Source organism: Amphiprion ocellaris, chromosome 1 (assembly GCF_022539595.1).
Source record: "Amphiprion ocellaris isolate individual 3 ecotype Okinawa chromosome 1, ASM2253959v1, whole genome shotgun sequence".
NCBI lineage: Eukaryota > Metazoa > Chordata > Actinopteri > Pomacentridae > Amphiprion > Amphiprion ocellaris.
In genome coordinates this window covers 36,873,388-36,900,518 of record NC_072766.1, presented here as the reverse complement: position 1 = coordinate 36,900,518, position 27,131 = coordinate 36,873,388, and the positions used below count along the sequence as shown (strand labels likewise).

Sequence of the window (27,131 nt, the reverse complement as noted above, 5' to 3'; positions counted from 1 at the left end):
GGTCTCTAGGAAACTCTCGGATGTTCAGCTGTTCCTCAGATTCATTAGTTGTATTTCCACAGCTGGGATTACTCTCATCTGTTGACAAGTACAGTATCATCCTGTTGTCCTCTTGACTCCAGCCTCATACTGAAAGTCAGCCTCACACGTGTAAATAAACTGGCGTGTACTGAAGGAAGTCTCTAAAGCTAAAAATCCGCTCTAGGTGATAATTTCTGTCTTTAGAACAAACATTTAAAATGACTGATGTAAAAATTGTCATTCTTTGGAAAGCTGCAGGGAGCTCACACTAACTGTCCCACCAAAAGCCACAATCCGTTTTGTACGACTCTCCAGTTCCACAAAAAACTACAACAATGGTGCAAAATACGAAGTTAGCATAAAACATAGAGCCATAGACACATTGATGGGAAATTCACCAGCTTGAAATGTAGCAGAACTGTCTTTACAGAAGACGTGAACGCTGCTGCTATGATGAATGGTGAATATTCATTATCTTAGTCTGAAGACTGTTTGCGAAAGGCTAACAAAGAAAAATGCAAGTCTTCCCTTTTAGGTCAAACTGTTTAGTGAAGCATTTCCTGCTTTCAAACTCCAATGAAACTGGACATCACCATGTCTATTGGATCTCTTTGGTTTTGTATTTACAATCAGACAATTTTTTCTATTATTTTGGTTGTTGGTAAGATAAAAATTAAATTAAAAAGGCAGGCACTCTTGAATGTGAGGGACTGTAGTCAAGTAGAGGTTAAAAAGAAAAAGAACAAAATATACCTGGTCCATGTCTTAATAATGGAAGCCTTAGTGTTGGCTGGTAGACCAGACAGTATCAAAGGCACTTTAATTTTACGAAACAAATCATTATTCATGTATTATTTTTATGTCTGAAATACTAATTAGTTCCATAAATAAGATGTGGAACACCCACTGTTTTTTCAACTCTACCCAAATATAAATGTCAACAACCCGCAAATAAAATTAATTTACCTTGATGTGTAACAAAGAACCCAAATATTGATCGTTATAAATGTTGATTAATGTTCCACAAAATTGTTACCTTTACATCATTTAATTGTTTTAATACTAGTTTTCGATCTGTTTGGAGCTTTACTTCCTTTCTCTCTTTATGTATATGTGCAGCAGTTTGCATTACATCTGTACATGACTGAGTAATTGATTGATCAATAATCTAACAGAAAGAACTAATAAATGGAGTATTTTGTCAGAATCTGTGTGCAAAATGACATAAAGCAGGGTTAGTGTTGGTGTTTTCATTGACTGAGTTACCAAATATCAGATCATTCTCACACAGTTTCACATAAAACATTCAAAAGGCTGTTGACTCGACCCTGAAAACACTGGAAATCCCTAGAAGGACCAATGCTCAGAGGGAGGGCATTTTGTACAACACAATGTAGGAGCTAACCCAGCAGAGTATTGAGAAAAATTTCCGTTCAATAGCAAAGCTGTCATTCAATCCGTCACTGCCATGACTCCCACAGTGCTGAAAGAAGTCGGGCCCTGGATGTGAACAATGTTTGATAAAAGACGAGGAGGTTACCGTCAGAATAGGGCAGGGAGATGCGGTACTGTCCGGCCATGAAGACTTCTCCAACGTGACTCAGTGTAATCTCTGTTCTTGGATCCTCGTCAATAACCAGGTTAACTGACTGGATGCAGGCCCCATCCAAATTCTGCAATTGAGACAAGATGGCGTGATAAAGCAAGCTGGCATTTTACCAAACAGCAGCAATTCAGATGCACAACAGCACACACAATGAGAGAAAATAATGGGAAGAAATAACAAGGAGTGGGAAAGAAAAAGACTTTTACTCCCGCTGCAGGATGCGTAATGAACTCAGAGTGCCTTTGAGTGTTTGTCAGATTTCTAGTCTTTAGCAAAGGAAAAAAGGCCCAAATACTTAAAAAATAAAGTTTTAGATTAATTCTAAATTCAACCTGATGAAAAGGCTAAAGCCCTGCTAGTGGTCTCTGAAGACTGACTGTGCAAAACACCCACAACACAAACCTGTTATGAACAGCTGCCTCAGTGTGACATTTTGTTCCTCATGACATCCACTTTTCTTAGAGCTACATCCCTGGACTCAGACATCTGTGGATATTCACATAACCAATGCTTTCTTGCTTTCCATCAGGCTTTTCAGGAGAGGAGATTTAAAAGACTTACAGCTCTTTATTTGTCCTGTACACTTGATAGTTACAACTATCAACACTTTTAGTCTATATGTTACCGTTTTACCATCATTTTTGGACTAAAACACCAAGTCAAATTCCTTGTATGTGTAAACTTGCTTGGCAAGAAATCATTCTGATACTGATTCTGAAGACAGAAGCTAAAAACGAGCATTAAGAAGAGTTGGTGCAGTACAGTTTGAAAAAAATACTGTTTTTGAACATTAACTCGTAAACCTATTCAAATAGACCCCAAAAAATAAGGGCTCTGAAAAAACACTTGCCAACGTTAGCAGCAGTCTGGCTAAAAACTGAAACTTAGCTTTGATGATGGCGCTTGAGGACAAGCAACAGGTCATTTAGAACAAAAAGATTAATACTGTAACATCATGATCAACTGCCAATTAGATTTTCATATTTCCTGTGTAACTAGTAAAGGCAGATAGCAAATTACTGAATGCTGAAATGACAGTATAGTTAATCCATAACTTTGAAATCTTATCAGGCACCAAAATACTTCCCTATGGAGTCTTAAATTATGAGATCTGATACTCTGGAAAGCAGCATTTATTTTTTTCTATCTCGTGATGACATAGACAATGAGAGACATACTGTTCCCAAGATGCTGATCGGACACCAAGCCAGCGAGCTTAAAGAACTACAGCCACTGATTCTCTACAGGTTCATCACTAATAGCAACACCTAAGACATAGAGGTGGTCATACATCCTCCTAAGCACATATTCAACTACAAAAATATTGTCTTCGGCAACCGCTATTAGGCAGTCCTGGAGAACACTGACAAAAGTGCGATGAGTATAAACACCAAAACTGCCGACATTCTAGTCCAGGACAGGCAACAGGTCATTTAGAACAAGAAAGATTACTTCTGTAGGAGAAAGACGTCATGATTATATGCTAATTAAATTTTCATAAATCAAGAAAAAATACGTTGCATACTATTGAGCGCCGATAGAGACACATACCACAAGTATGACAATTAAGGAAAAAAAGTTGCAATTATGAAAATAAAATATGTAAATATGAGTCAGGCTCAACTTAGAAACAGATCCATGAGCTTTAAATCTTATCAGACTATAAAACATGTTGCTGTGGTGTCTAAACATCACTATGAGAGCAGCGACAGCGAAGCAAAACCACAAAGATGCAGACCGAACACCAAATCGTTGAGCTTGAAGAACTACATCTGCAAACTTTGTACAGGTTCATCACTATGATTTACAAGTGGTCATTCAACCCCTTAGCCACGAAATACTGTCTTAAGCAACCACCAGTCAGCCATTTTGGAGAACAGTTACAAAACTGCCATAATTATGAACACCAAATTTGTTGACAAACCAGCCAATTTGTTGACTAACCAGTGGCAGACATGGCGCTCCTTAGGTTATCAGGTATTCATACTGTCTGACTGGTGGTGCCACAAAATGTAAATATTCAACAAATATTGCTAAAATCACTGTAATTACGCTGCTGTTTTGATATTTTTAAAGTAAAGAAGCTGGCGCGCTGCTGACAGTAAATGACCTGTCTCTATGAATCGTCTCTTTCATAAGTGGCAGAGCCCCATAGCTGAAAGGTTTTAGCACCCTCCCCTCCTCCTTCCACTCTTCCCATCATTCACCTCCTGTTTTCGCATAACCTTCTCTCTGTCCAAGCCCCCCACTCCCTCCAGCGCCCCTCTTCACCTCCCTCTGCACTACAAAGCCGTGCACAGCCCTGTCAGTCAGGCCAGATAAGGTAATCCTGTTCAGTTGGCTGTTAGAGGTCTCGGGCCTCTGCTCCGATGAGTGGGACATCTTATATCTCCCCTCCACCTCCCCCCAAGCTCAAAGTCTGCTGGGAAACAGGAGGCTTGGAGAGAGCGAGGCGGGGGAAGAAGCTCTCAGCCCTTTGTCGCTTTTCATGTTCATTATCTGCCCGAGCAGTCGCAGCGTGGCTCTCAGACACAAATGACCTGAGCTCAGCGGGGATTATTGAGCACTTAAATTATGATATGATCTACACGACAGACAAATTGCATGAGCCTGTAAGCCGAGCCAGCCGATCAGTTTGACTGTGGTGGGTGAAGTGGCAGAGTTGAGCAGTTTTCAGGATGTAGAGACAGAAAAAAAGAAGACATTATTGATGGTAACTCACAGCTCCACAGGGGGCGTTCTGGACGGTGACTGTAAACCTTCCTGAGCTGCGACTTTTGGCGAGGACGTACTGACATGTGGCTGGGAAAGTGTAAACCCGCCCGTCAAAGGACTGAAAATACATATCGCCTGTCACCGAGCATTCACCTGTAAGAGGAGTGATGCGTTATTCATTTATTACCTTCATACATCCACAGAAACGTACACCTTAAAACCAGTGTGGTAGCAGCTGCACATAACTTTGCTCAAGAGCAGCATTTAATAACAGATGTTTGATGTCTTTCCAGACTTACTGAGTTAAAATGCAGATTTCTTGCCCTTCATTTAGCTCCTTAATAAATTAAGAGCCTTGAGTTTTCCATGCTCTCTATAGAGTAGACAGCATGGAAACTAATGCTTTCCATTTCTATAGATTGCTCTCTATCTATGATGCCTCCTTAAAAAGAAAGCTCCTTTGTTGAAATTGATGTTTTTGAAGAAGAATATAACTTGTATTTTGTGCTTTATCTTGAAGTAGTGAATGACTGTAGGTGGCTGAAAATGTTAGGCATTTTGTTTTATATATAATTTGAAAAAAGCATTGATTGGATGTCCTCAAGTTCAAAAGCATGTTAAGCGTTTTGTAGTGACATTCTCCCATGGTCACCTGAGAACTCCACAGACAGTGCATGTTTTCAAAAAAAGGCCTAAACACCTTTCTTTTTAACAAAGCGTTGAATTAAATGTGTACCTGAAGTTTCTATCTTTTATTGTTATTTTACCTGATTGTTTTGTTTTTATTCTTTTATATCATTACTGTAGCACGTTGAGATCTTGCTGAAATGAAAAATGCATTACAAATAAAATGTATTATTATTGTTAATATTATTATTATTGTTATTAATATTATTATGTATTAATTAATTTGTCACGTGTAGTTTTTTTGTTCTTAACTGGAAAGCTTCCTCTTTTCTGAAACGCTAACCAGGAACTTCTTTTATTTCTTCCCCTAAACTACAAAACATTACTCTTATTCCTTTTCATACTTAAATGCCCTTTTCTATAAGGCTTCCTGGTTTGTTGGTATTTCATTTGAAAACATCTTCCCCTGACTTGCGTCCTTTCTAGCAAAAATCTTATTATCTAAGGTGTTTCTTTCTGACTGCACTGACTGATACTGTGTTCAGTTTAACTTGGAAGTGTGTGCTGGGAATGGCACGTTCTAGTTCAAAAAGTTGGAAAAACCTTCATTTACTATTAGCCACGCCAGTTCATTGCATTACACTGTGTTTGCCGATACAAACACCATAGCAGCATGCTCACAGATAGAAATGCGTGCGACTGATTTAATTACATATATTACTAAGTACTAATAAAGTAGGGCTGAACAATTTATCAATTTTAAAATCAAAATTGTGATTTGAAACAATGCAATGAGAAAGTTGCAATGGTTAAAGTTTACAATATACAAGGTATTAAATAATGAGAGTAATTCTGTAATTCAATTTAATTCAAGCAGACTGAAACTTTTGTGCTGCCCATTGATCAATAATTACTACATGATTACATGATGACTACATGCCGCACACTGAGGTTTAACTGACATGAGTCCAGCCTCATTATTTTATAGACACACCTGATAAATTTTGCAGTGCATCTGGCCCGGAGTTTAAACTGGTGTCACTGGTTTTACAAATTCATGAGGCCTTACTTGTGTGAAAGTCATACTTTTGAGGATGTCTCATGGTGATCTTTCATCATATATATATATATATATATATATATATATATATATATATATATATATATATATATATATATATATATATATATATATATATATATATATATATATATAATTCTTGGTGGCATACTTTCAAGAAGGTGCTGGAAACATTCCTCAGAGATTTTAGTGCATATTGACATGATAGCATCACACAGTTGCTGCAGATTTGCCAATCTCCAGTTCCACCTCACCCCAAAGGTGTTCTGTTGGATTGAGATCTGGTGACTGTGGAGGCCGTTGGAGAACAGAGAACTCACTGTCATGTTCAAGAAACCAGTTTGAGATGATCTGAGCTTTGTGACATGGTGCATTATCCTGCTGGAAGAAGTCATCAGAAGATGGTCCACTGTGGTCATTAAGGGATGGACGTGGTTGGCAATAATACTCCGATAGGCTGTGAAGTTTAAATGATGCTCAATTGATACTAAAGGGCCCAAAGTGTGCCAATATCCCCGACACCATTAAACCACCACCAGCAGCAGGCTGAACCGTTGATACAAGGCAGGATGGATCCATGCTTTCATGTTGTTTACACCAAATTCTGACCATTTGAATGTCACAGCTAAAATCAAGACTCATCAGACCAGGCAATGTTTTTCCAATCTTCTAGTATCCAATTTTGAGGATCCTTTGCCAATTGTAGCCTCAGTTTCCTGTTCTTAGCTGACAGAAGTGGCACCTGGTGTGGTCTTCTGCTGCTGTAGTCCATCTTCTTCAAGGTTGGACATGTTGTGCGTTCAGAGATGTATTCTACATTCTTTGGTCGTAATCACTGGTTATTTGAGTTACTGTTGCCTTTCAATCATCTCCAACCAGTCTGCCCATTCTACTCTGACCTCTCACATCAACAAGGCATTTTAGTCCACATAACTGCCACTCGCTGGACATTTTCTGTTTTTCAGATCATTCTCTGTAAATGCTAGAGATGGTTGTGTGTGAAAATCCCAGTAGAGCAGCAGGTTCTGAAACATTCAGAACAGCCCGTCTGGCACCAACAACCATGCCACGTTCAAAGTCATTTAAATCCCCTTTCTTCCCCATTCTGATGTTCGGTTTGAACTTCACTAAGCTGTCTTGACCATGTCTACATGCCTAAATGCATTGAGTTGTGGCCATGTGATTGGCTGATTAGCTATTTGTGTTAACAAGCAACTTGAACAGGTGTACCTAATAAAGTGGCTGGTGAGTGTGTATATATATACCTTTAATGAAAAGCATGTCACTACAGCTTTCACTACTGTGGATGTGCTGAGCAGTCAATTTAGATTTTGAGGTCAGGGTTAGTGAAGATCTTCTGACTTTCCGCATTAGATGTCTGACTACAGGGAACATTAAAGTTGAAATTTCAGACAGGGTACAAATTTCCTTGCCCTTTCAATATGATTTTTACTGTGTATAACATTCTTTCTTTTCAACAAGAGATCATATCTTTGCACCTTATTTATAGACTTGCTTCTCCTTAGCTACCTGTGCAACAATGTTTATTCCTGTCTAGTTCTTTAAGTAGGAGCCTTCTTCCTCCTAACTACAGAGGCTAACATGTATATATGTCACCAAATGTGTCCTGAAGTACAGTGGTAGTAAATATCTAATTAAGACAGACGTTAGGTACAAACCTGGGCAGCTGTAGTTGGTGCAGTTCCACACTCCACCCATGCATGTGCTGAAACAGAAAGCAGAGACGTCCACAGGTGGCTCTGGGAACATGAAAGGCTGAGCTAATCAGCAGGATCACTGACAGAAACTGGACACAGAGAGCCCAGGTGGTCAGATCTGAGAAGATTAAAAGGACTGCATGGAGTCCACAGGAAAATATTGTTTCTTATACAGTACATGATGCTGAAATGTACTGGAATATGGCCTTACATCTGTCCATCTCTGTGATGAAAAAGGTTTTTGGGAAAAAACAAGATTTTTGAGTGCTGTCAGAGATGTGATTTAAACGCTGTATAAGTCACAAAGATGGTAAGCCTTGCTGTTGCACAACATCCTTCTAGGGGACAAACTGTGTATGAACACATAAATCACAGCTGCTTTGTCTGAATGATCATAAAAGGTGAGAGAGGATTTAAACATGACTCACCAGTTATTGCATTCCTCCTGCAGCGTTTGGCCAGATGGATAAAACATGCCGTGGTACTCGCAGGGACAGTCGGATGGCGTCACACAGCTTCCATCCTCATATATCAGACCTAGGGACAGATTTAGACACACACTGATGATTACTGCTTTAGCTCATTTAGACATCACAACACAGTCAACATGGAAGATGCAGCATTTTCCGTTCATCAAAGAAGGGTTAGAAGTGAACTGATGACTTTGAAGGATGCCAAACAAAAGTTAGATTCCAAAGTGGGTGGTTTATTTTAGGTGCATAACACAAGACAGAAGCAGTAATAAAAGCGGTATTTGTAGGAAATGTTTCTACTACAACATGGAAACAAACCTGAATGGAAACTCACCATCGGGACAATAGCATCCATCTAGGCATGCCAGCTTGCTGTCGATGCACGTTCGCTCCAGGTTGCAGGACGCCGGGCAGCAGCTGATGCATTCCCTGTACTGCAGTCCTAGAGGACACTGCTTCGCTGGTCACAAAAATAATATAAAGCATAGATGTCAGAAACTTTGATACTAGGGACTGAACATGGAGTGGGCAAATCAGACAAAAAGCTTGAAGGTTTTCGTCTATATGTCTGAAGTAATATAGCTTATTTAGTTCATCAGCTGTAATTTCATTAGCCTAAACACTGCAGCTGTTTGTGTTAGAGATAGTCAGCGGTCAACTTAAAAAAAAAAAAAAAAAAAAACACAGCAGAAACAGTTCAACTGTCCTGTCAGGATGTTGTCTATTAAATCCAAACCATGTAATATATGATGTGGGAAGTTAAAAAGCTCTACACAGTTAGCAACTGTAAGCTAACAGTTGCGTAAGAAAATCTACACATATGATCAATTAATATGATTTTAGTGGGTTTCTGGGTACTTAACCTACATAACGTGATTACAAATGAACATTTTTTTTTAATATGAAATGACAAAAACAAAATTGTTGTTCCTTTGGATGGAGAGAGTACATTGTGAAGCTAAATACAAAGGTAATCAAAAACAGTTTTAGTGGGTTTCCCAACAGTTCAAGAAGTGGTTAATTCTGTTTAACAGCTTATGATTATTACTCCGTCAAGGAACGGCGGAGTTATGTGACAATCTGCGTATGTTTGTCTGTGAATCTGTCTGTCTGTGTGAAACATTACTCAAAAACGGAGCAACAGATTTGGATGAAATTTTCAGAGAAGGTCAGAAATGACACAACGACCAAGTGATTAGATTTTGGCAGTGAAGAGGCTTATAGTCTGGATCCACAGCTTTGTTAAAGATTTCCCATTGGTAGATATAACCATGTAACCATGATTTGAACACTGTCAGTTACCTGCTGACGATCACATGATTGTGATCCTACTACAAACTGACTGTGATTTATCAGTTGGAAATCATACAAGGAACAAATGATTAAACTGTGGGTTGTTTCTGAGTCCCATCAATTCCTGCCGCCTGCTACATATTCAGGTCACGCAATGTAGCAAACCCCAGCCAAACACTAAGTTCAGCCGTCAGCCTTATTTTGAACACAAATTCACTTTCTGTCGTTCACTTATTCCTTCACAGTAAGAGCTTGTCTCCATTCCAGCTGCTTCTAAGTTTAAACACATCCTTTGCTAGACAGCAACAGCGTGGAACTGTTGTCTTTCATCTTTATTTGAATTTTCTGACTTTTCGGCAGAGTCTTCGTCATGTCAAGAAACCGCTTCTTACAGAATCACTTCCTGTGCTGCTGGAATGGTGACAAAGTAAAAGCCCGCAACATTTAAAAATACGTCTTCAAAATAAAAGCATGGAAGGAACGGTTATTTAACAGTAGCAAAACAAAGGTTTGCCAAAAGTGATGAACTGATCAACAGACTTTTATAAGAGTAATTTACACACAATTTGGTATTCATACATAACATGCACATGCATAACACATGCCTGTGCTCAGCGCAAGGTCATTTTTTATTAAAGATTTCATCCGTCAGAAATGATACGTCAATTGAACAGCCTTGAAGGAGTACTGTGCTCTCTGAGTGCTTTTCTAGTTTAGCTAAGGCTAAGTAGATGATAATAACATGCCTATCTCTGTGGTAAAGAGAGTTTTAATGGGTTTATACAATTACTTGTAATTTTAGCAGCTTTCCTGAAACCACAAAAATAGTGAGAGAAAGATACTGTATGTGATTATATATTACATTTTTACACAAACAAGGTAAAAAAAGAACAAATTACTTTTAACTCGTGCCCTCAATTCTACAAGCTGCAGTAGACAACTGTCGTTTTTAGCAAGTTAAAGTACAAAAAAAAAGTGGGTTCCGGTACTGCAATTTCTATCAACATAGACATATATTATCAATACAAAAATTAATACGTTTTACTTACGTGCACTTAAAATAGCCTGTATTCCACATCTTTCAGTTAGTTAGCTCCTCTCTAAAGCTAATGCTAAGTAGGCTATAACTGTATGTCTCATTGACAAAAAAAAAAGAATTTTAGTAATTTATGCAATTACCTTTTCTAATTTAAGTAGTTTTTAAGACACCACAGAAAGCATGGACAGCAGAATATGTAATTAATATTCCCATTTTTACATAATAAAGGAGAAAAAAATACGAGTCACTTTCGACCCCGTGCCTTTGGTTCTACTAACTGCAGTAGAGCTAACGTTTTTTTTTTTATAGCTACTTTAAGAAAACAAGCATCTGATTTAGAAAATAATTTTGTCAATTCTAGTGCACCAGTTAAGTACCAAAACGAAATTATGTAAGATCATCATTTTTAACTAGTTTCACAAATACAATTGTTGTAAAAATGTATTAATTTTTACTTAGGTGACCCTACTTAGCATTAGCAAGAGCTAACTTACAGAAGGTTGTGGAACACAGCTACAACCAAATGTCTCATCGATAAAAAATTTAAAAAAGGGAATTTTAGTTGGTTTGTACAATTATTTTTGTAATTTTTTAAGAATAAAAAAAGGATAAAAAAAATATATTGATTACTTTAAACTCCTGTGTCTTCTCTTCCACTAGCTGCAGTAGACTTTAGCAACAGCTAACATTTTTTTAGCTAATGTGAAATGACAAAAAACATCAGATTTATAAATTCATTTTAGTAGGTTGCTACAGACTACTTATAAAGCACTGAAACAGCATGTTGTGATTGACATTTTTTTTAAACAAAACAGACAAATACAGTCAATATAGAAGTAATAATTTTTACATTTGTAGTGGCAAGCTAACCGTTCCTTAGCTAAAGTTAAGTAGCTTAAGAAAATAAAATAATATTAGAGGGCGTGCACACACGTGAAAGGACTACAACTAACTAACGTGACTACATTTTTACAGACATCCAAAGCATGCCAATGGTTCTTAGGTAGCATACATCAGCACAGACACATCTCATCTATGCAAATTAATTTAATCAATAGTATGAATATATAATGGAATTTTTTACACTAAATTCACAAAAATTGAAGAATTTACAATTTTGCCTTTGGCTTACGCTCTCTAGCTAGTCCTCTGTGTCCCTACCCTCTGTCAGTTAATTAATGTTTATTAGTATTCTGGCCAAAGAATACAATATCTGAACTCCCTGATCGGCAAACCATCAACCTATGCATCACCTCTGAGTTGGCAAATGACACAATGAAAAACACATACTTTAGAAAGACTATAATGGAGATATAAACACCAAAGTAGAAACTCAATGCAACAAATCTGAACACACCTGTGATTTCCAATTAGCTTAACTTCATGAACACCAGAACTTTATCAGATTTGGACCTATGGACTGTGTCTATCTTCATGTCTGCATCATGACTCCACAAGGAAAACAATTGCCGGAAGAACTGAAAATTCTAATTGTAAGACTTCACAAAGATGAAAAGGAATGCAAAAAGATTGGTTACATACTTAAAATCAGTGAAAACCCAGTTGGAGTAATAATCAAGAGGTATAGAACGAACCCTAGTACCACTAATCAGAGTTGTAGTGGACGTCCTCTTAAATTACACCATGGACACTGCACTACTCACACAATCTAGCCCTGAAAAACAGACGGACAAGTGCTTCAGACCTGTCACTGGGGTTATCAGTGAAAATCACTGTTTTATGTGACAGCTCAGACAATACGAAGGACATTGCATAATGTCAACCTTTACAGACAACATTCAAGAGAAAAAAAAACTGTCTTGGGCTTCAGGACAATCAGATGAAACCAAGATAAATTTGTTCAGATCAGGTTCAGCATGTTTGGTATAAGCCTGGCCAAGACTATAACAGTGAATGCATAGTCCTGACAGTGAAGCACAGAGATGAGAGTGCAATGATGTGGGGCTGCATGAGTGCAAAAGGTGCTGGAGAGATGATAGTTATAGATGGCGCCATGAATGTCTGTGGATAAACCAAAATACTAGCTGATGAGATGACTTCCAGTCTGCAGAAATTTGGCCGAGGAGGACTATTCCAGCATGATAACGATCCAAAGCACACTGCCAAAATCACACAAGATTTTCTAAAGAAAAAGAAAAAAGAGGAAACCATGACCTGGCCAAGTATGTCACCAGACTTGAATCCAACAGACGCCCTTGGGGTATTTTAAAGAGAAAGGCAAGGCAACATAATCCCTCCAGCAAAGAGCAGCTGAAAAAAATAGTCTGAACAATGGCATGACATCTCTTCAGAAATTCGGACAACAATGAAGGACCAAGTTTGTCATCAAAATGTCGGTCATGAAAGGTGTGATGACTTCTGTTCCAATGAGTTCCTACAGTAAGACTTGTAATGTTAATATAGTATATCTAAACTGTTAGCTTTTAATTTGACAAGAGCAAATAGCTACTGTTCAACTTAGAAGTAACCTGACTTCTGTAAGGCCTTACATGTTGAATAATTTGAGATTTAAGTCACGTTGCTTACTGATGTTGTACACTGTGTATTGTAATAGTAACTGACATTCATAACAAGATGAAGTCTAATAAACTGCAGCACTTGGTCATTATGAAATGAAATAAGGATATCATCATATTTTTGAAACTTAAAACTATAAGGGTCCAAGTTTACCAGAGTGGAGAAACTACACAAAAATATGCAGTTTTTAGCTCCTCTGTGTCACGGGGTTTAAAACACCTGGAAAAACGTACCACACTGTGGAATGTGCTGCCTCCAGTCGTGCAGTGGGTGGTCAGCATGGGCGCAGGCTCGGGCATACTCGCTGAACACCTGGCATACCACATCGCCGTTGGGACCCGACCTTCAACAGAGTAAAAAACAGAGAAGGACTCTTTGAGCGGAGCCAGGAGAGGTGTGGCTCCAGAGAAAGGTAGCTGAGCTGATCACACTGAGCTGCCCCAATAAATAACCACCCATCAGCTGCTGTCTGCACCATCCAGCAGGCTGGAAATGAAACGCTAAAGCTGCTGAAAGATTGTTGTAATGTTGCTGTATCAATGATGTTCTCAGTCAAACAAACCATCTGACAAATTTGATTCTCAACACAGTAAACTGTTTTGTCCAGACTGCCGAGGCTAATGTTACTCACAGAGGGGCGGTGTGTTCAGGATCATGGACCTGAGCCACCAAAAGACACTGTCTTTTAGTTGTCTGAGTGGGATCATTTTAAACCAAAGAGCAACAGAAGTGCTCAGTCTTCTCGGTGGATTGACCGGCAAAAACCCAAGAAATCTCCAAACACCAAGTGTGCACGTGAAGATATGTTCTAAGAGGACATGGAGAGCAAAGGCAGCACAAGTGAAGATTGGTATAATTGTTATGTTGATGCAATTTTTTAGAAATAACTGAAAAAAATCAATCGAGCTCAATGAAATGTGTTGCAAACTACGCAGCTTCCAGCCCACATGTCATGCGTTGCTGTCTCCCTATAAAGGGGCACCATAGGAGGAGGGTTAAAGGGGGTTATTCGGAGGAACTGAAGTCAGAAAATTTCAAATCCTACACCTACAGACTCTAAAAAAACAACAGATATAAACATAAACATAAATAGATGAAAAGATAATAGCATTGCATGCATCATGAGTGCAGGAAATCAGGATATTTTTTTCAAAACTGGAACTGAAAATCACTTTGAATACAATTTAACACCTGTGGATTGGTCCCATAAGCTGCTGTAATGACTGATACTCATTAAATACTACATTTACTTTAGATTAGAGGAACCATTGCCATTTGTATACCTTTATAAGATATCTGCAGAGAGCATGAACTCTGTACGTTCACACTGTGTTGCACAAAAATTATCACAGGATCTTGAAAGCACAAACTGTGGACACTCGTGGCTCACAGGGTATTAACCCTTAGGATTTTGTCGACACCTTGATTTTTCCTCAGGACAGAATAACAGCGTCTCAAAAGTCAGATATTAATCAGCTGTTCTTACATGCAGAGGTCGTTGGAGCAGCCGGCCATGTAGGACAGCGGGCTCACAAAGTCGTGGCAGCTCTGAAATGGCGGCTCCAGCAGCATTGCGCACACCTCGTCCACTTTCTGCAGCCACAGAGACAGTTTTTTACACGTCATTCAACTCAGTTTGTGCTGTTTTTGCTGATGAGGCAGTTTTATCTGACTCCTTACCAGCAGGACTTGAGCATCGACTGCAGCACAAGGTGAAGCGAAACCAGAGGGCACCGTTGGACATCGGTCCTGGTGTGGATCTGCCTCCACCCAGCTATTCCCAAACATTTCTATTTCATGAGTCAGCACACCTGGGAGGCAGAGAAACTGTCTATCTGAATATTTTTTTACACATTTTAAACCTCAAATTGCACATACTTTACCATTCAAAAATTTGGTGTCACCCAGACAATTTCATGTTTTTCATGAAAACCCACACTTTTATTCATGTGTTAATATATTTGTACAAGGGTTTTCTAATCATCAATTAGCCTTTAAACACCATTAGCTAACACAATGTAGCATTAGAACACAGGAGTGATGGTTGCTGGAAATGTTCCTCTGTACCTCTATGGAGATATTCCATTAAAAATCAGCCGTTTCCAGCTAGAATAGTCATTTACCACATTAACAATGTCTGGACTGTATTTCTATTTTTATTTTCTTATTCTCTTATTCTTTTTTTCAACAATGACATTATTTTTTTCAATACAGACATATATGGGGGGGGAACGACAAGAACAACAAATGGCAACATTTTATAGAAATTGTATGGCTCGTCACAAATTTGATAAATGTGTTTGATGTCAGGTTTGACATAATTTGTTTTATCTGATCTGTAGTATTTGGTCTGTAAGTTCAAAACTGAGCTATCACATTTTGTGATTCAGAAGCTGAGGCTCATCAGTGTCTGTTCATATTTAGAATAATTAGGCTTTTTAGGATAGACACCAATTAAAAACAATTTAGGGTGCAATTAAATTCTTGAAATAATTTTTCACAACTAGCTCTGGCCTCTTTCTGATTCTCTTTTCTTATTATAGTAATGTTCTCTTAAAGAAAACTGTGTATATTATATTGAAGGTTAGTTAGTTACTTGGTCTAAAATTAGACTTTATATACTCATGAAGAGTTGGAGTGCATGGTTTGCTATGGAAATTCTCTGAAGCCTGTTTGTTCTGCTTCAACATTAAACAAATTTTACTTTTTACCCAAATTGAGCTCAGTTTTTCCACTTTGGCTGCAAATCACTGCCACCCCATTGCGTCAGAAACAAAGTGATCTCACCGTAGCTCGTCTTCAGGTCATCCTGGACGTCGGCGTTGAAGTTACCGCACAATCCACAGGTTCTTCCCACAAACTCTGGGCTGAGTTTGATGTAGACGGAGCCGCTGCGTCCCTCCCAGGCCAGCGTGAAGCCGTGCTGCTGCGTTACCAGAACATACTGGGAGATCTGCTCCAGCTGCAGGTCGTGGATGTGATGAGGCAGCTGCAGACTGAACACAGAGACAGTGAACGCACCACGATGGCTGTGAAGACGTACAGTGAAACACACCGAGTGCCGGCAGGGTTATGTTGCTCACATTTGGCCTTTGAAGGTCACGTTGGTGGTGTGCAGCCGGACCTCGCCTTCCCACGGCAGGAAGAGACTGACGGAGCGCTGGCAGGTGTAGGGGGCAGAGCTACAGCCGGGATCATTGTGGACCTGCAACATGGAAATAAAGCACAAATCCATTCATTAAATAAACAGCATGTTGCAAAGCAGGAAAGCTGGTTGTAGTGAAAAAATCTTTTCGAAGTGGCTGCCATGATAAGAACTGCTCAGGAAAGGTGCTTGCAGCTTCATTTCTTATTTTCTGTTGCATAGGAACCACTGGACCTTCCTTTATTAACAGCAGAAAAAATAATACCATCCCACAATTCCCTGTGGCAGCAACATTTGAAGCCATGCACCATCCATGACATCCACGGTTACATGGTTATGTAGCCAAGTTAGCGCAGTTGGATTCTCTGAGCATCACAGGTTTTTTTTCCTAGATCCTTATGAATTTTTCTTCACATCCTTCCTTGACCTCATGACATTTTCAGTCAAGGACAAGAAAAAGTGATCCAGGAAAAGCGTAGATTGCAATTTTTTTTATTATTCCACCACAACCTCTGTGTTTTTGCTTTGAAGGCCACTGTAGTTCCACTACTTGGAAAATTTTGTACATGTTACTTACTGCATCAACTGTAAATCTGGTCAAGGACCAACAGACATCTGAGATTTTAAACAAGATTGCCGAAAAGCTCATTTTTTAACTGCAAGAAGACCATTATATTTTTCATGGCAGTCAGGGCATTTCTTTGATTTATTCCTACTTTTTAAAAAAAACAACAAAACTTTTAAATATGATTTTTTTTGTCTTTTAAACCATCAAAAAGGGACTGAAAATTAAGCCTTTTTGTCTATATTTGTCTATGAAATTATGACCACAGCGTATTTGAAAATATCCCAAATCTCTCCTGGTATCAGTGTTCAGATTGCGGCTTCACCTCAGCAATAAAGCATCATTTTTAGCACACTTTAAAGATGTAGTTGAGGTGTTGGCAGCTTGTTTTTGTGGATTCCATCCTTATTAATTCATTATTATTTTCCTAAACCTAACCAAGCCTCTAAAAAGTTGTGAAAGTCAGAGTGAAAGAGCCAATCAAAGCTTGAAATTTTCCTAAACCGAACCACTCAGATTTGGCACATAAACTCAACCAAACGATGAGTGAAAACAAAACTTAGCACGAAGAATAATGGTCCCTCCTTCAAACTGGATGTCTTTCCGACTACATCACGTTATCTTTGAGGGGAAAACATGTTTCTTTCAAAACATAAATAAGAATGCATTTCAGTTGTATAGGAATGTAATTTTGGGGAGACAGAGTTGACACCGACAAGCCAGAAAGTCCTAAAAGACAGTTAAACTCAACATTTGTAGGCATTAAGATCAATGTAGAATATCACCAGCCTAGTCCTTAAATAACAACATAACTTTAAAAGTTCTCTACAATTTCAGCCAACCCTCCCTGAAGGACTGTTTTAAATGCTGAAACTTGATCTTAAAAGTAACACACTCACCTCAGTTTGCCGTTTTATGGAATTCTTACTAGAAAGGAAGATGTCATCTAACCTCCTCCTAACATGATCTGCTTGTTAGATTTGCAACAAGGTGGTTTTATATTTTCTTGTTAACAAAATGTTTCTTATTATCCAATCAATGTCCAATCAATAATCATAATGCATCAGGATCTTTCCATGCTCCCTGTCTGGTTTGGTTTTCCCATACACCGATATGGTATCTGCTGCCTTTTCAGGGGAACAAAGTCCTGGTCTGTTGCAGATGCTTTCAAGGCATAGTGGGTAATTGCACTATTTAATGGTAATTGACTCTAATAACCAGATAGCTTTCTCTAATCTTCGGAGCAAATCTTTTCCTCAGGCTGAGGCTGAACCTCGCACAAGTCAGAAAGGAGAGTGTGTTGTGGAGCAGGAGGCCGCCGAGTCCAAACTCTCCCCGACTGGAAGCAGGCGTCGGACCGAAAAACGGCGGGAGGATTCATTTCAGGAGGGTCTGAACTAACCTGGACGACCATGCTGGCCTGCGTGGTCTCCTCACAGTCCCTCAGTAATGTGTAGGTGCATCGGCCGGGGAAGTAGAAGTAGAGGCCGTCGAAGGTCTCAAAGTTGTACTGACCCCAAGATCGGCAAGTCATCTCCCTCTCAAAGCCGGGGTTTGGAACTGGACACATAAATATGATAAGAAATAATTATGAAAGAATTTTGTTTTTCCTTACGTTTGGTTTGAAGAACCGTTGAGGAAAGCAGGCAGGTGTTAGTGTAAATCATGTAACAAAAAGAGAAAAGAGTTGGCTTAACTAATACTGTATTTGAGTTTAAGTAGACATTAAGGGGTGAAGAGCTACAAAACAATCTAACAAAACCTGACATATTATCTTTATCTTTGACTTGGTATGATACTGTCTTCTGATTCTGTCTTCATTTTTGTCTTGTTTTCAAAACAATATCAAGCCATGCACAAATATGTACAATTTTCTACAACATATCTTAATCTAGAACAGTGGCCTCTTTATTTCTATTACACCACAAATATTTCTTGTATGATAAATCGGATATAACTGAACTTGGGTGAATTTTTTTTATTTTTTTTTAAAGGTGTATTATTGTAAAAGAAAAAACCTGGAACCACTATTCCATAAAATAGAAAGAAAAAACAATGCCAAATAGCATCTAAAATGCAATGAAATATAACGTCAATGTATCTTCAAAGAGGTCAGACACTGAAAGGCCAAACTACAAGTATTTCCCTGACAAACTGCTGAGGCAAAATACTTTATTATTCAAAGCTCACCACCAAGGATAAACACATGAAAGGGTCGTTTATAAACACTACAAACAACATGGCCCTTAAAAATTACATCATGGGAAGTGAGTTTAAAGTAGAGTTTGGTTGCATTTTAGAAGCATGAGAGACTGCAACAGTTTGTGACCTAAACGTGCACGATGGGGTCTCATTATAATGCGCCCTCTACTTATACACATATTTATTTTAATTTATATTTAAGTTACACATTTATTATGCAATTGTGTGTTTTAATTCTAAAAATTGGCACTAAAATTAAGTGTGTACATTGCCAGGCCAAGTTGCATACGTGAGATGGAACTTTTTCATAGACGGGGTGCATGATTTGAAGTGGCCACTCCTCTGTCACATCAGTAGCTCTCATCCAAGTGAGCAGCGGTACCGCGGTATGTGCCGCTATGTCAGAGCTAACATTAGCTAACATTGATGGAACATAAACAAAGCTTCATGTAGCCTGTCTCTTTATCGTTTATGAGAAGCGCAAGGCCAACGTAAAACACTACCACATGCCTTTTCCCTATATATACATGTACACACACACACACATATATATTCACAAACTACAGCTTGCTAAATTTATCTTGCTAACTTCGCTAGCGCCATGTAGCGTTAGCTTACCTTTCTTTATGCTTCCTCTCCAAGTGTCGATAAAAGTTTGATGTGGTTCCAGCCGCCTCAGTGAGCGTTGCGTTGCAGAATTTGCATATAGCGCTGTGTTTTCTTTTTTACGTTGATTTAAAGATAAACTGTTTATGGTTAGAAAAGCCAAACTTTATCACAGCAGAGTTAGCTGACATCTTCCCCAGGGAGCAGACTCCTTCTTCCGCCTCCCGCATTAACTGTAGCGGAGTACGTGTGAAGAGGGGCGGGGCAGGTGACAGGTCACAGCCCGTAAAAATAATCCAAATTAAAAATCAGTTCAGTTATTGGTTACATTCGAGGCGGGGAGTTTTGCATCCAATCACAACAAAGCTGTTACTGAACAAATGAGACAGTTGAGAGGTAGTTCAGTGCTGTCGGTGAAGCCATGGTCTCGGCTGGTATCGCAGTAAAAATCCCGAGTCCTCTGTGCACGAGACCGAGACAAGACCGCGTAAAAATGCGGTCGAGTGCGAGACAAGACCGAGATCTTCAAAAAGTGGTCTCAAGACCGGTCTCGAAACCGATCTCGAGTACTACAACACTAGTTTTAGGCACGTAAGGAGCAAAGTTTTTTGTGGGAGAGAATAACTCCGTTTAATGAGGACTTTTTAAGTTTGCATACCTTTAACCTGAACATAAAAGAAGCCATATAACACACTAAACAAAAAGGAAAACCCCAGAAAATACAATATGGGTCTTTGAAGTGAGACTAGAAAGCTACAGATGATTTGTGGTTTGGCATTGAAAGTTATCACAAGTATTTCAACTGATTAGAGTTCAGCCAACGACATTTTAACATGTCACAGCAGAAAAAATGCGCTATAAATGTAAAAAATGAAGACAACTGAATTCTATTTAACTGCTTCTGTGCATTTCATGTCATGATAAGTCAAAATTTCTGCTTGGAGAAAAGCACATTTCTTGCGTTCCTGTGGTTTTCTGAAGAGTTTTTGTCATGAAACAGAAAAAAAAGTGTTTTCTTTGAAGCAAATAAATTTTAATAAAAGTTTTAATAGAGTTTACCTGTCTGACATCTGTGACCTGTGGCCTGATACATGCTGCAGTCACATGACTCCAACTGAACACACTGTCCTCCGTTCAGGCAGGGAAACACACAAGGATCACCTGAGAGAAAACAAACAAACAGTTACACAGCTGCTCATCAGACTGGACTCCATCTGGGAGTAATTCTCTCTTTTCTAATCTTCTTGGTGTTCATACCACTGACAACCTTTCTCCTTACATCCATTCTAACAACTGCTGCAACAGGTGACTGACTGACTATCGGTAAGTTTTAAGGAGAGTTGCCATCTGTCCACCCTGTCAGTGCTCATATTGATCTGTGAGGCCCTGACAAATGTCCCTGAACGCACCACCAACCACCAGACGATGGCTCCTCGTTCTGCAGTGACACCATCTGCTCGGTGGGCTACAGCTTGTCTGCCCAGTCGGCCACATCCACCAAGAACAGGTAAGATAAAGAGGTCTGAGGGGGCAGGAGGGCTGATGAATATCTCTTCAATGTCTGAGTACGGAGCTGGAAACAGGAGACTTAGTTAAGCTGTCAGCTGGAAGCAGACGGAAACAGGTAGACTGGCTTATGTGTCGTAACCGTTGTGGCTTGAAGGTAAATTATCGGCTGTAACTGTTGGTGGAAGGAATACAAAGCCACATTTGGTGTTTTATAAATTTCAGTTGCCCTACAGATTAAACAAAGTAAGCTTTGGATGTGTTGGTAGGTGTGTTTTTATGTTAGGACAGCTGTTTTCCCCTAGTTGAAGTCTTAAAATAACCAAAGTTATCTCCACGGCACCACAGATTTCTGCTCATTTAACTCTCAGCTAAAAAGCTCATTTCCCAAAGCATTCGACAATTCAGACTTTGGTGTGCCCCACTGAGAGTCGCAAAAGAGACACAACAACCATTTAAGATGTCTGTGTAGATTCTCAGTCATCCAGATCATGGTAATTCTGGGAGTTTAAACAGAAGGCAGCTGGATTTCCATTTTTGACCCTTCAGTTTTGAAAAAAGCTTCTTGGATAAGAGGTGAAACAACCTCAAGAACAAGAAGAAAAAGTTTAGTTGTCTCCTAGTACAATTAAACAAATTTTCCATCCAAATAGCACATTTTAAAGTCAAATCTGCAGAAAGAAATGCAAATGAAAGTACCTTTCTAGCATTTCCATCCATCTCTCATTGAAATTGGAATATTAGGAGTCAATACATCAGAAGAGTGGAAGCGCAAATTGAAAGTGCACCTCTCAAACTTCACACTGTGAAAAACCATGTTCAAACTGTGACAGCAGTGCTGTATTTCTGTTTAATTGCAAAGATTTTTTTAAGCAGAAATTGCAAATGAGCCTAGAGGGTAGATGGAACTTCACTTCATATATATATATAAATTTCACGGATTATTCACTTTAAAAAGTTTCAAGCAAATTATTAAACAGAAGGTCCTTAAAAATTTGAGATGGAACAACCCCATAGTTTACTCTAATACCTCCCCTTCACAGATCTGACCAGGGACACCGCCTGATCCAGTCTTCACCAGGATTCTCACTTCTGCCATCAGAATAATATAAAAGATGCTCAAATTTCATGGAAACATATTATAGTAAAGTGATTTAAACAGTCCAGCACCTTTCTGAACCTACCTGGAATCCGTGGAAAAGATGACCTCAGGGCTTCCTTTGCCTGCCTGGTGAGCAGGGAAACATTAACTGGACGCTCGTCTGGTGAAAAATCTCCACTGACTGAGTTTCCAGATGATTGGTTTGATGGCGCTGAGCTGGTCAGTGATTTGTCAGATGGTGCAGAATGTGGCAGCGATTGGTTATTAGATGTCGAACTGTGTGATATGTGGTGTGAAGTGTCTAAGACGATCATGGACTGATTAGGTGGTGGTTGATTTGAAGATGTTGAGGTGAGTAAGGGTTGATTTGATGTTGGTGGCTGGCTCAGTGAAGTTGGTGATTGGCTGGACTTTAATTGATCAGAAGATGTGTTGGTTAATGCTTTGGTGACTGGTGATTGATTGGCTGGTACTGTACTTGATGTTGCTGTGCTGGTCTGTGATTGGCTAGGTGATGTCTTTTTAGCTAGTGTTTGCCTGGCTGGTGTTGTGGTGCCTGGTGATTGGCTGGATGGACTTGAGCTGCGTTGTGACTGGCTGGATTCAGTTGTTTCGGCTGGTGATTGTTTTATTGTGATTGTGGATGTTGGAGACCTGCTAGATGGTGCTGTGGTGGTTGGTGATTGGTTAGATGTTATTGTGGTGGTTGTTGATTGGCCAGATGGTGCTGTGGTAGTTGGTGATTGGTTGGATGTTATTGTGGTGGTTGTTGATTGGCCAGATGGCGCTGTGGTGCTTGGTGATTGGTTGGATGTTATTGTGGTGGTTGTTGATTGGCCAGATAGTGCTGTGGTGGTTGGTGATTGGTTGGATGCTATTGTGGTGGTTGTTGATTGGCCAGATGGTGCTGTGGTGGTTGGTGATTGGTTGGATGTTATTGTGGTGGATGTTGATTGGCCAGATGGCGCTGTGGTGCTTGGTGATTGGTTGGATGTTATTGTGGTGGTTGTTGATTGGCCAGATAGTGCTGTGGTGGTTGGTGATTGGTTGGATGCTATTGTGGTGGTTGTTGATTGGCCAGATGGTGCTGTGGTGGTTGGTGATTGGTTGGATGTTATTGTGGTGGTTGTTGATTGGCCAGATGGTGCTGTGGCGGTTGGTGATTGTCTGATGTGTGCTTTGTGGTCTGGTGATTGGCCTGTTGATTCTGTGGTGGTCGGTGATTGACTGGCTAGTACTGGGTGGGTTTGTGATTGGTTAAATGATTCTGTCTTGGTTGGTGATTGACTGGCTTGTGTTGTTCTGCCTAATGATTGGCTGTTCAGCGGTGCAGTTATTGGCAGTTGGCTGGTGTGTGTTGTGCTGCCTGGTGATTCGCTAGTTGATGTTGTGGTTGTTGGTGATCGGTTGTGTTGTGTTGTTTTACCTGGTGATTGACCAGTTGATGCTATGGTTGTTAATGATTGGCTGGGTTGTGTTGTCCTGCCTTGTGATTGGCTAGTTGATGTTATGGTTGTTGATGATTGGCTGGTTGGTGTTGTGCTGCTTGGTGATTGGCTGGTTTGTGTTGTGGTGCCTGGGGATTGGCTGGCATGTGTTGTGCTGCTTGGTGATTGGCTGGATGTTGTTGTGCTGCTTGGTAACTGGCTGGATGTTGTTGTGCTGCCTGGTGATTGGCTGGATGGTGTTGTGCTGTTTGGTGATTGGCTGGATGTTGTTGTGCTCCCTGATGATTGGCTGACTTGTGTTGTGGTACCTGGGCTGGTATGTGTTGTGCTGCTTGGTGATTTGCTGGTTTGTGATTGTTTGGATGTTGTCTTGGTTTGTGATTGGCTGGCTTGTGTTGAGCTGCCTGATGGTTGGCTAGGTTTTGTTGTTCTGCTTGGTATTTGGCTGGTTGATGTTGTAGTTGTTGATGATTGGCTAGTTTGTGCTGTTCTGCCTGGTGTTTGGCTGGTTGATGCTGATGTTGTTGATTGGCTAGTTTGTGCTGTGCTTCCTGGTAATTGGCTGGTTGATGCTGTAATTGTTGGTGATTGACTGGATGGCTTTGTTCTTGTTGGACTTGATGGTGCTACGATTGCAGATGATTGGTCTGAGCTGAAGGTCCGCGAGGCGTTTACTGTCCTCCCCATGCTGAAGGACATATGTTTGGACGTCTGGTTGGATGTCTGGTTGGACGTCTGGGTCGATGTCCGACTGACCAGCGGCTGACTGGAAGCAGATGTGTTGGTTTCTATGGCAGCAGCTGCTGTCTGGTCGTCCTTCAGGGAGAGAAACTGTATCAGCAGGTATTTCATGCAACAGTTACCTTCAACCTGATCTGACCCTGCAAAGTTGTAGAGCCTCTTACGGGCACATATATTAAATCAGATTATTTTCATATTGAGCCTCTTTTGGCAAAGATAGCAAAAGCCAATATCAGCGAATCAAAATTAATTCCCTGAAACGCAGCCTGATTGTTTTCATTAATCCCACGAGTTTAATATAATATCAAGCAAATCTGAACAACAAGCTCAGCTCTCGGGTGACGGATTAATAAAAGTTAGATTAAAATGCAGGACACCGAAAACTTTTACAATTCTGTGTTTTGTCAGGGCAAAAATTCCTCCCAGAATTAACGATGGCTGTTGCCAAACCAGAGTCCTGACCGGTGAGGATGGAATGCTGGGAAAAGAAGAGGCTGGAAAGAAAAGAGCTGTCAGCCGGCCTTCATTAACGACTCCTCTGTGGATTCCAACACAGTTTCCCATCCAGGTCGATCACCCCACCCAACCTCTTTTTGAATTCCCTGAGCGAGTCTTTTCAACAAGCAAAAACACGTTAAATCCCTTTGAAATACATATGTTTCTGCACAAAAGTATGTTTAGTGAATTCTTTGTCTGATTTACAGGGACTTGAGTTGGAAAAGTTCTCTCTGAAGAGTACAAATCTGGTTGGACATGTGGACTTTATAGTATGAAAATGGTTGGATGGTGATTGATTGATTAATTGGTTGGAAATACACAACAGCAGCAGATTTGGTGTAAAAATATTCCCATCAGCTTTGGCATTCAGGAACCTTGAGCCTCCCTGGATACCTGAGCTCTCAAACCAGGCTTTCATCTCAAAGAGCAGCAAACAAAGCAGATGGCGAAGGTGAATGAAGACCGGGGAGATCGAGGAGTGCATGACTATGAATTATTAATCATTGATCGTATCAGAGATATGAGGACTGAGCAGGTCAAACACAAACAGCTGCAGCACCCAAAGGTCATGACACTTTGACAGAGTACAGGTAAAGATCTGACCTGAGATGGATCTTGTCTTTCTACCTCTGACCTGTGCTGGTAATTGCTTTGTTGGTTCACCAGCTCCTATAGTTCAAACCGGATTCTCACGCCTCGGAAAGCCAAAGAAAGGCGGCTCAAAGAGGGCGACCACATTTAGGCTGATAGCGGCTCAGATAGAGGAAGAGCGAGACAACAGAGCAGCCACTGTATATTCCTGCTGGGACCCTCTGACATGTCTGTTTCCGAGGAACAAAATGTCACCGAGGAGCCATAAAGTGGGGAACAATGTGCATTCTTAGTGTATATATCTCAGCGTGTCATCTGGGTGCAGCCTCAGCAGCATCTCTGGGGACATTTGGACGCTTTTTGTGCAGAAACATGCATTTGTACCAGGTCTAACGTATGTTTTTGCTTGGAGAATCAGCACCTACAACTACACAGCTCTATATATTATACAGTATATATTCAGCATGGTTCATAGAATCTCAGATTTTACATTTTGCGTCAAAATACGCATTGATTTGAAAATTAAGTGCTCAGTTTTGCATTTTCCTTCACATAAAGATGCAATAAAGATCAGTTTGGTGCATAAAATTACAATAATTAAGGGTTTCGTACTTGTGCAGGACCCTCAAACACTCTAAACTCCACATCTGTGCCTTTATCCTGTGATGAATCTTCCAGGATTCCAGGATGTGACCTTCACAGTCACCAGATCTCAACTCAACTGAGTACCTACTTGACTTTTTTCTTGACTTTTGAGATGTCGTGTTAAACATTGTTCTCCACCACCATCATCCAAACACCAAAGGAAGGAATATCTGATGGAAAAATGCTGTTTGTCCCTCCAGTAGAGTTACAGAAAGTACAAAGAAGCTGTAGCTCAACTCTTTCCTAGGACACTTTTAAAATATACAGTTTATTTTCTTCATGCTTTTGATTTATTTCATCTCAGATTTTATATTTTGTGAGTGTTTAAATAAACCAAAACTATATAATTGCATTCAATTTGGCATTTTCCTTTACATAAAGACGTTTCCACAGTAAATTGGAGTAATAAAGATCAATTTGGTGCATGAAAGTATATAGAATTGCAGGAAATGAAGTGTTTCATGCTCAAAACCTATGGTAATGGCCATGGTTTTAATTCTTGCAGTTAATAAAATCTCAAATTTTACATTTTGTGAGTTTTAAAAAATGCATGTATTAGAAAATCACTTTGATCACTGTATTCAGTTTAGCAATTTTACCTTCACGTAAAGACATTTCGACCATAAATTGGTGCAATAAAGATCAGTTTGGTGCATAAAGGTACATAGGATTACAGGAAATTAAGTTTTTCATGTCCAAAACCTATAATCAAGGCCACTCCTATGTCTTCATCCTGTGATAAAACATTTCCATCGTGATGGTTTCTTCCAGGCTTCACAGTCACCAGATCTCAACCCAATTGAACACTTAGTTTATCTTATTTTGGACTTTTGACATTGTGGACACTTCCATAAGATACAGTTTAGATTCTTCATGGCTTAAATTAAATTTCATCTCAGATATTACATTTTGTGAGTGTCACAATAGGCCAAAATTGAAAAATAATTTTGATCTCTATATTAAAATTTGCA

The 27,131-nt window shown here is 39.7% G+C and overlaps 1 protein-coding gene across 1 annotated transcript in view; it reads right to left on the bottom strand.

Moving 5' to 3' along the window:
• Window positions 1–27,131, bottom strand: part of otog (otogelin) — a 97,578-nt gene that overhangs the window by 68,674 nt on the left and 1,773 nt on the right. The window contains exons 4-16 of the mRNA XM_055013119.1: window positions 22,320–24,501; window positions 20,689–20,790; window positions 18,224–18,381; window positions 16,195–16,316; window positions 15,899–16,107; window positions 14,792–14,922; window positions 14,598–14,704; window positions 13,345–13,454; window positions 8,576–8,701; window positions 8,197–8,305; window positions 7,730–7,776; window positions 4,350–4,495; window positions 1,562–1,694 (exon numbers count right to left, since the gene is read on the bottom strand). Coding sequence (XP_054869094.1) covers window positions 1,562–1,694; window positions 4,350–4,495; window positions 7,730–7,776; window positions 8,197–8,305; window positions 8,576–8,701; window positions 13,345–13,454; window positions 14,598–14,704; window positions 14,792–14,922; window positions 15,899–16,107; window positions 16,195–16,316; window positions 18,224–18,381; window positions 20,689–20,790; window positions 22,320–24,501 — 3,682 coding nt within the window. The remainder of the gene's footprint in view (window positions 1–1,561; window positions 1,695–4,349; window positions 4,496–7,729; window positions 7,777–8,196; window positions 8,306–8,575; window positions 8,702–13,344; window positions 13,455–14,597; window positions 14,705–14,791; window positions 14,923–15,898; window positions 16,108–16,194; window positions 16,317–18,223; window positions 18,382–20,688; window positions 20,791–22,319; window positions 24,502–27,131) is intronic.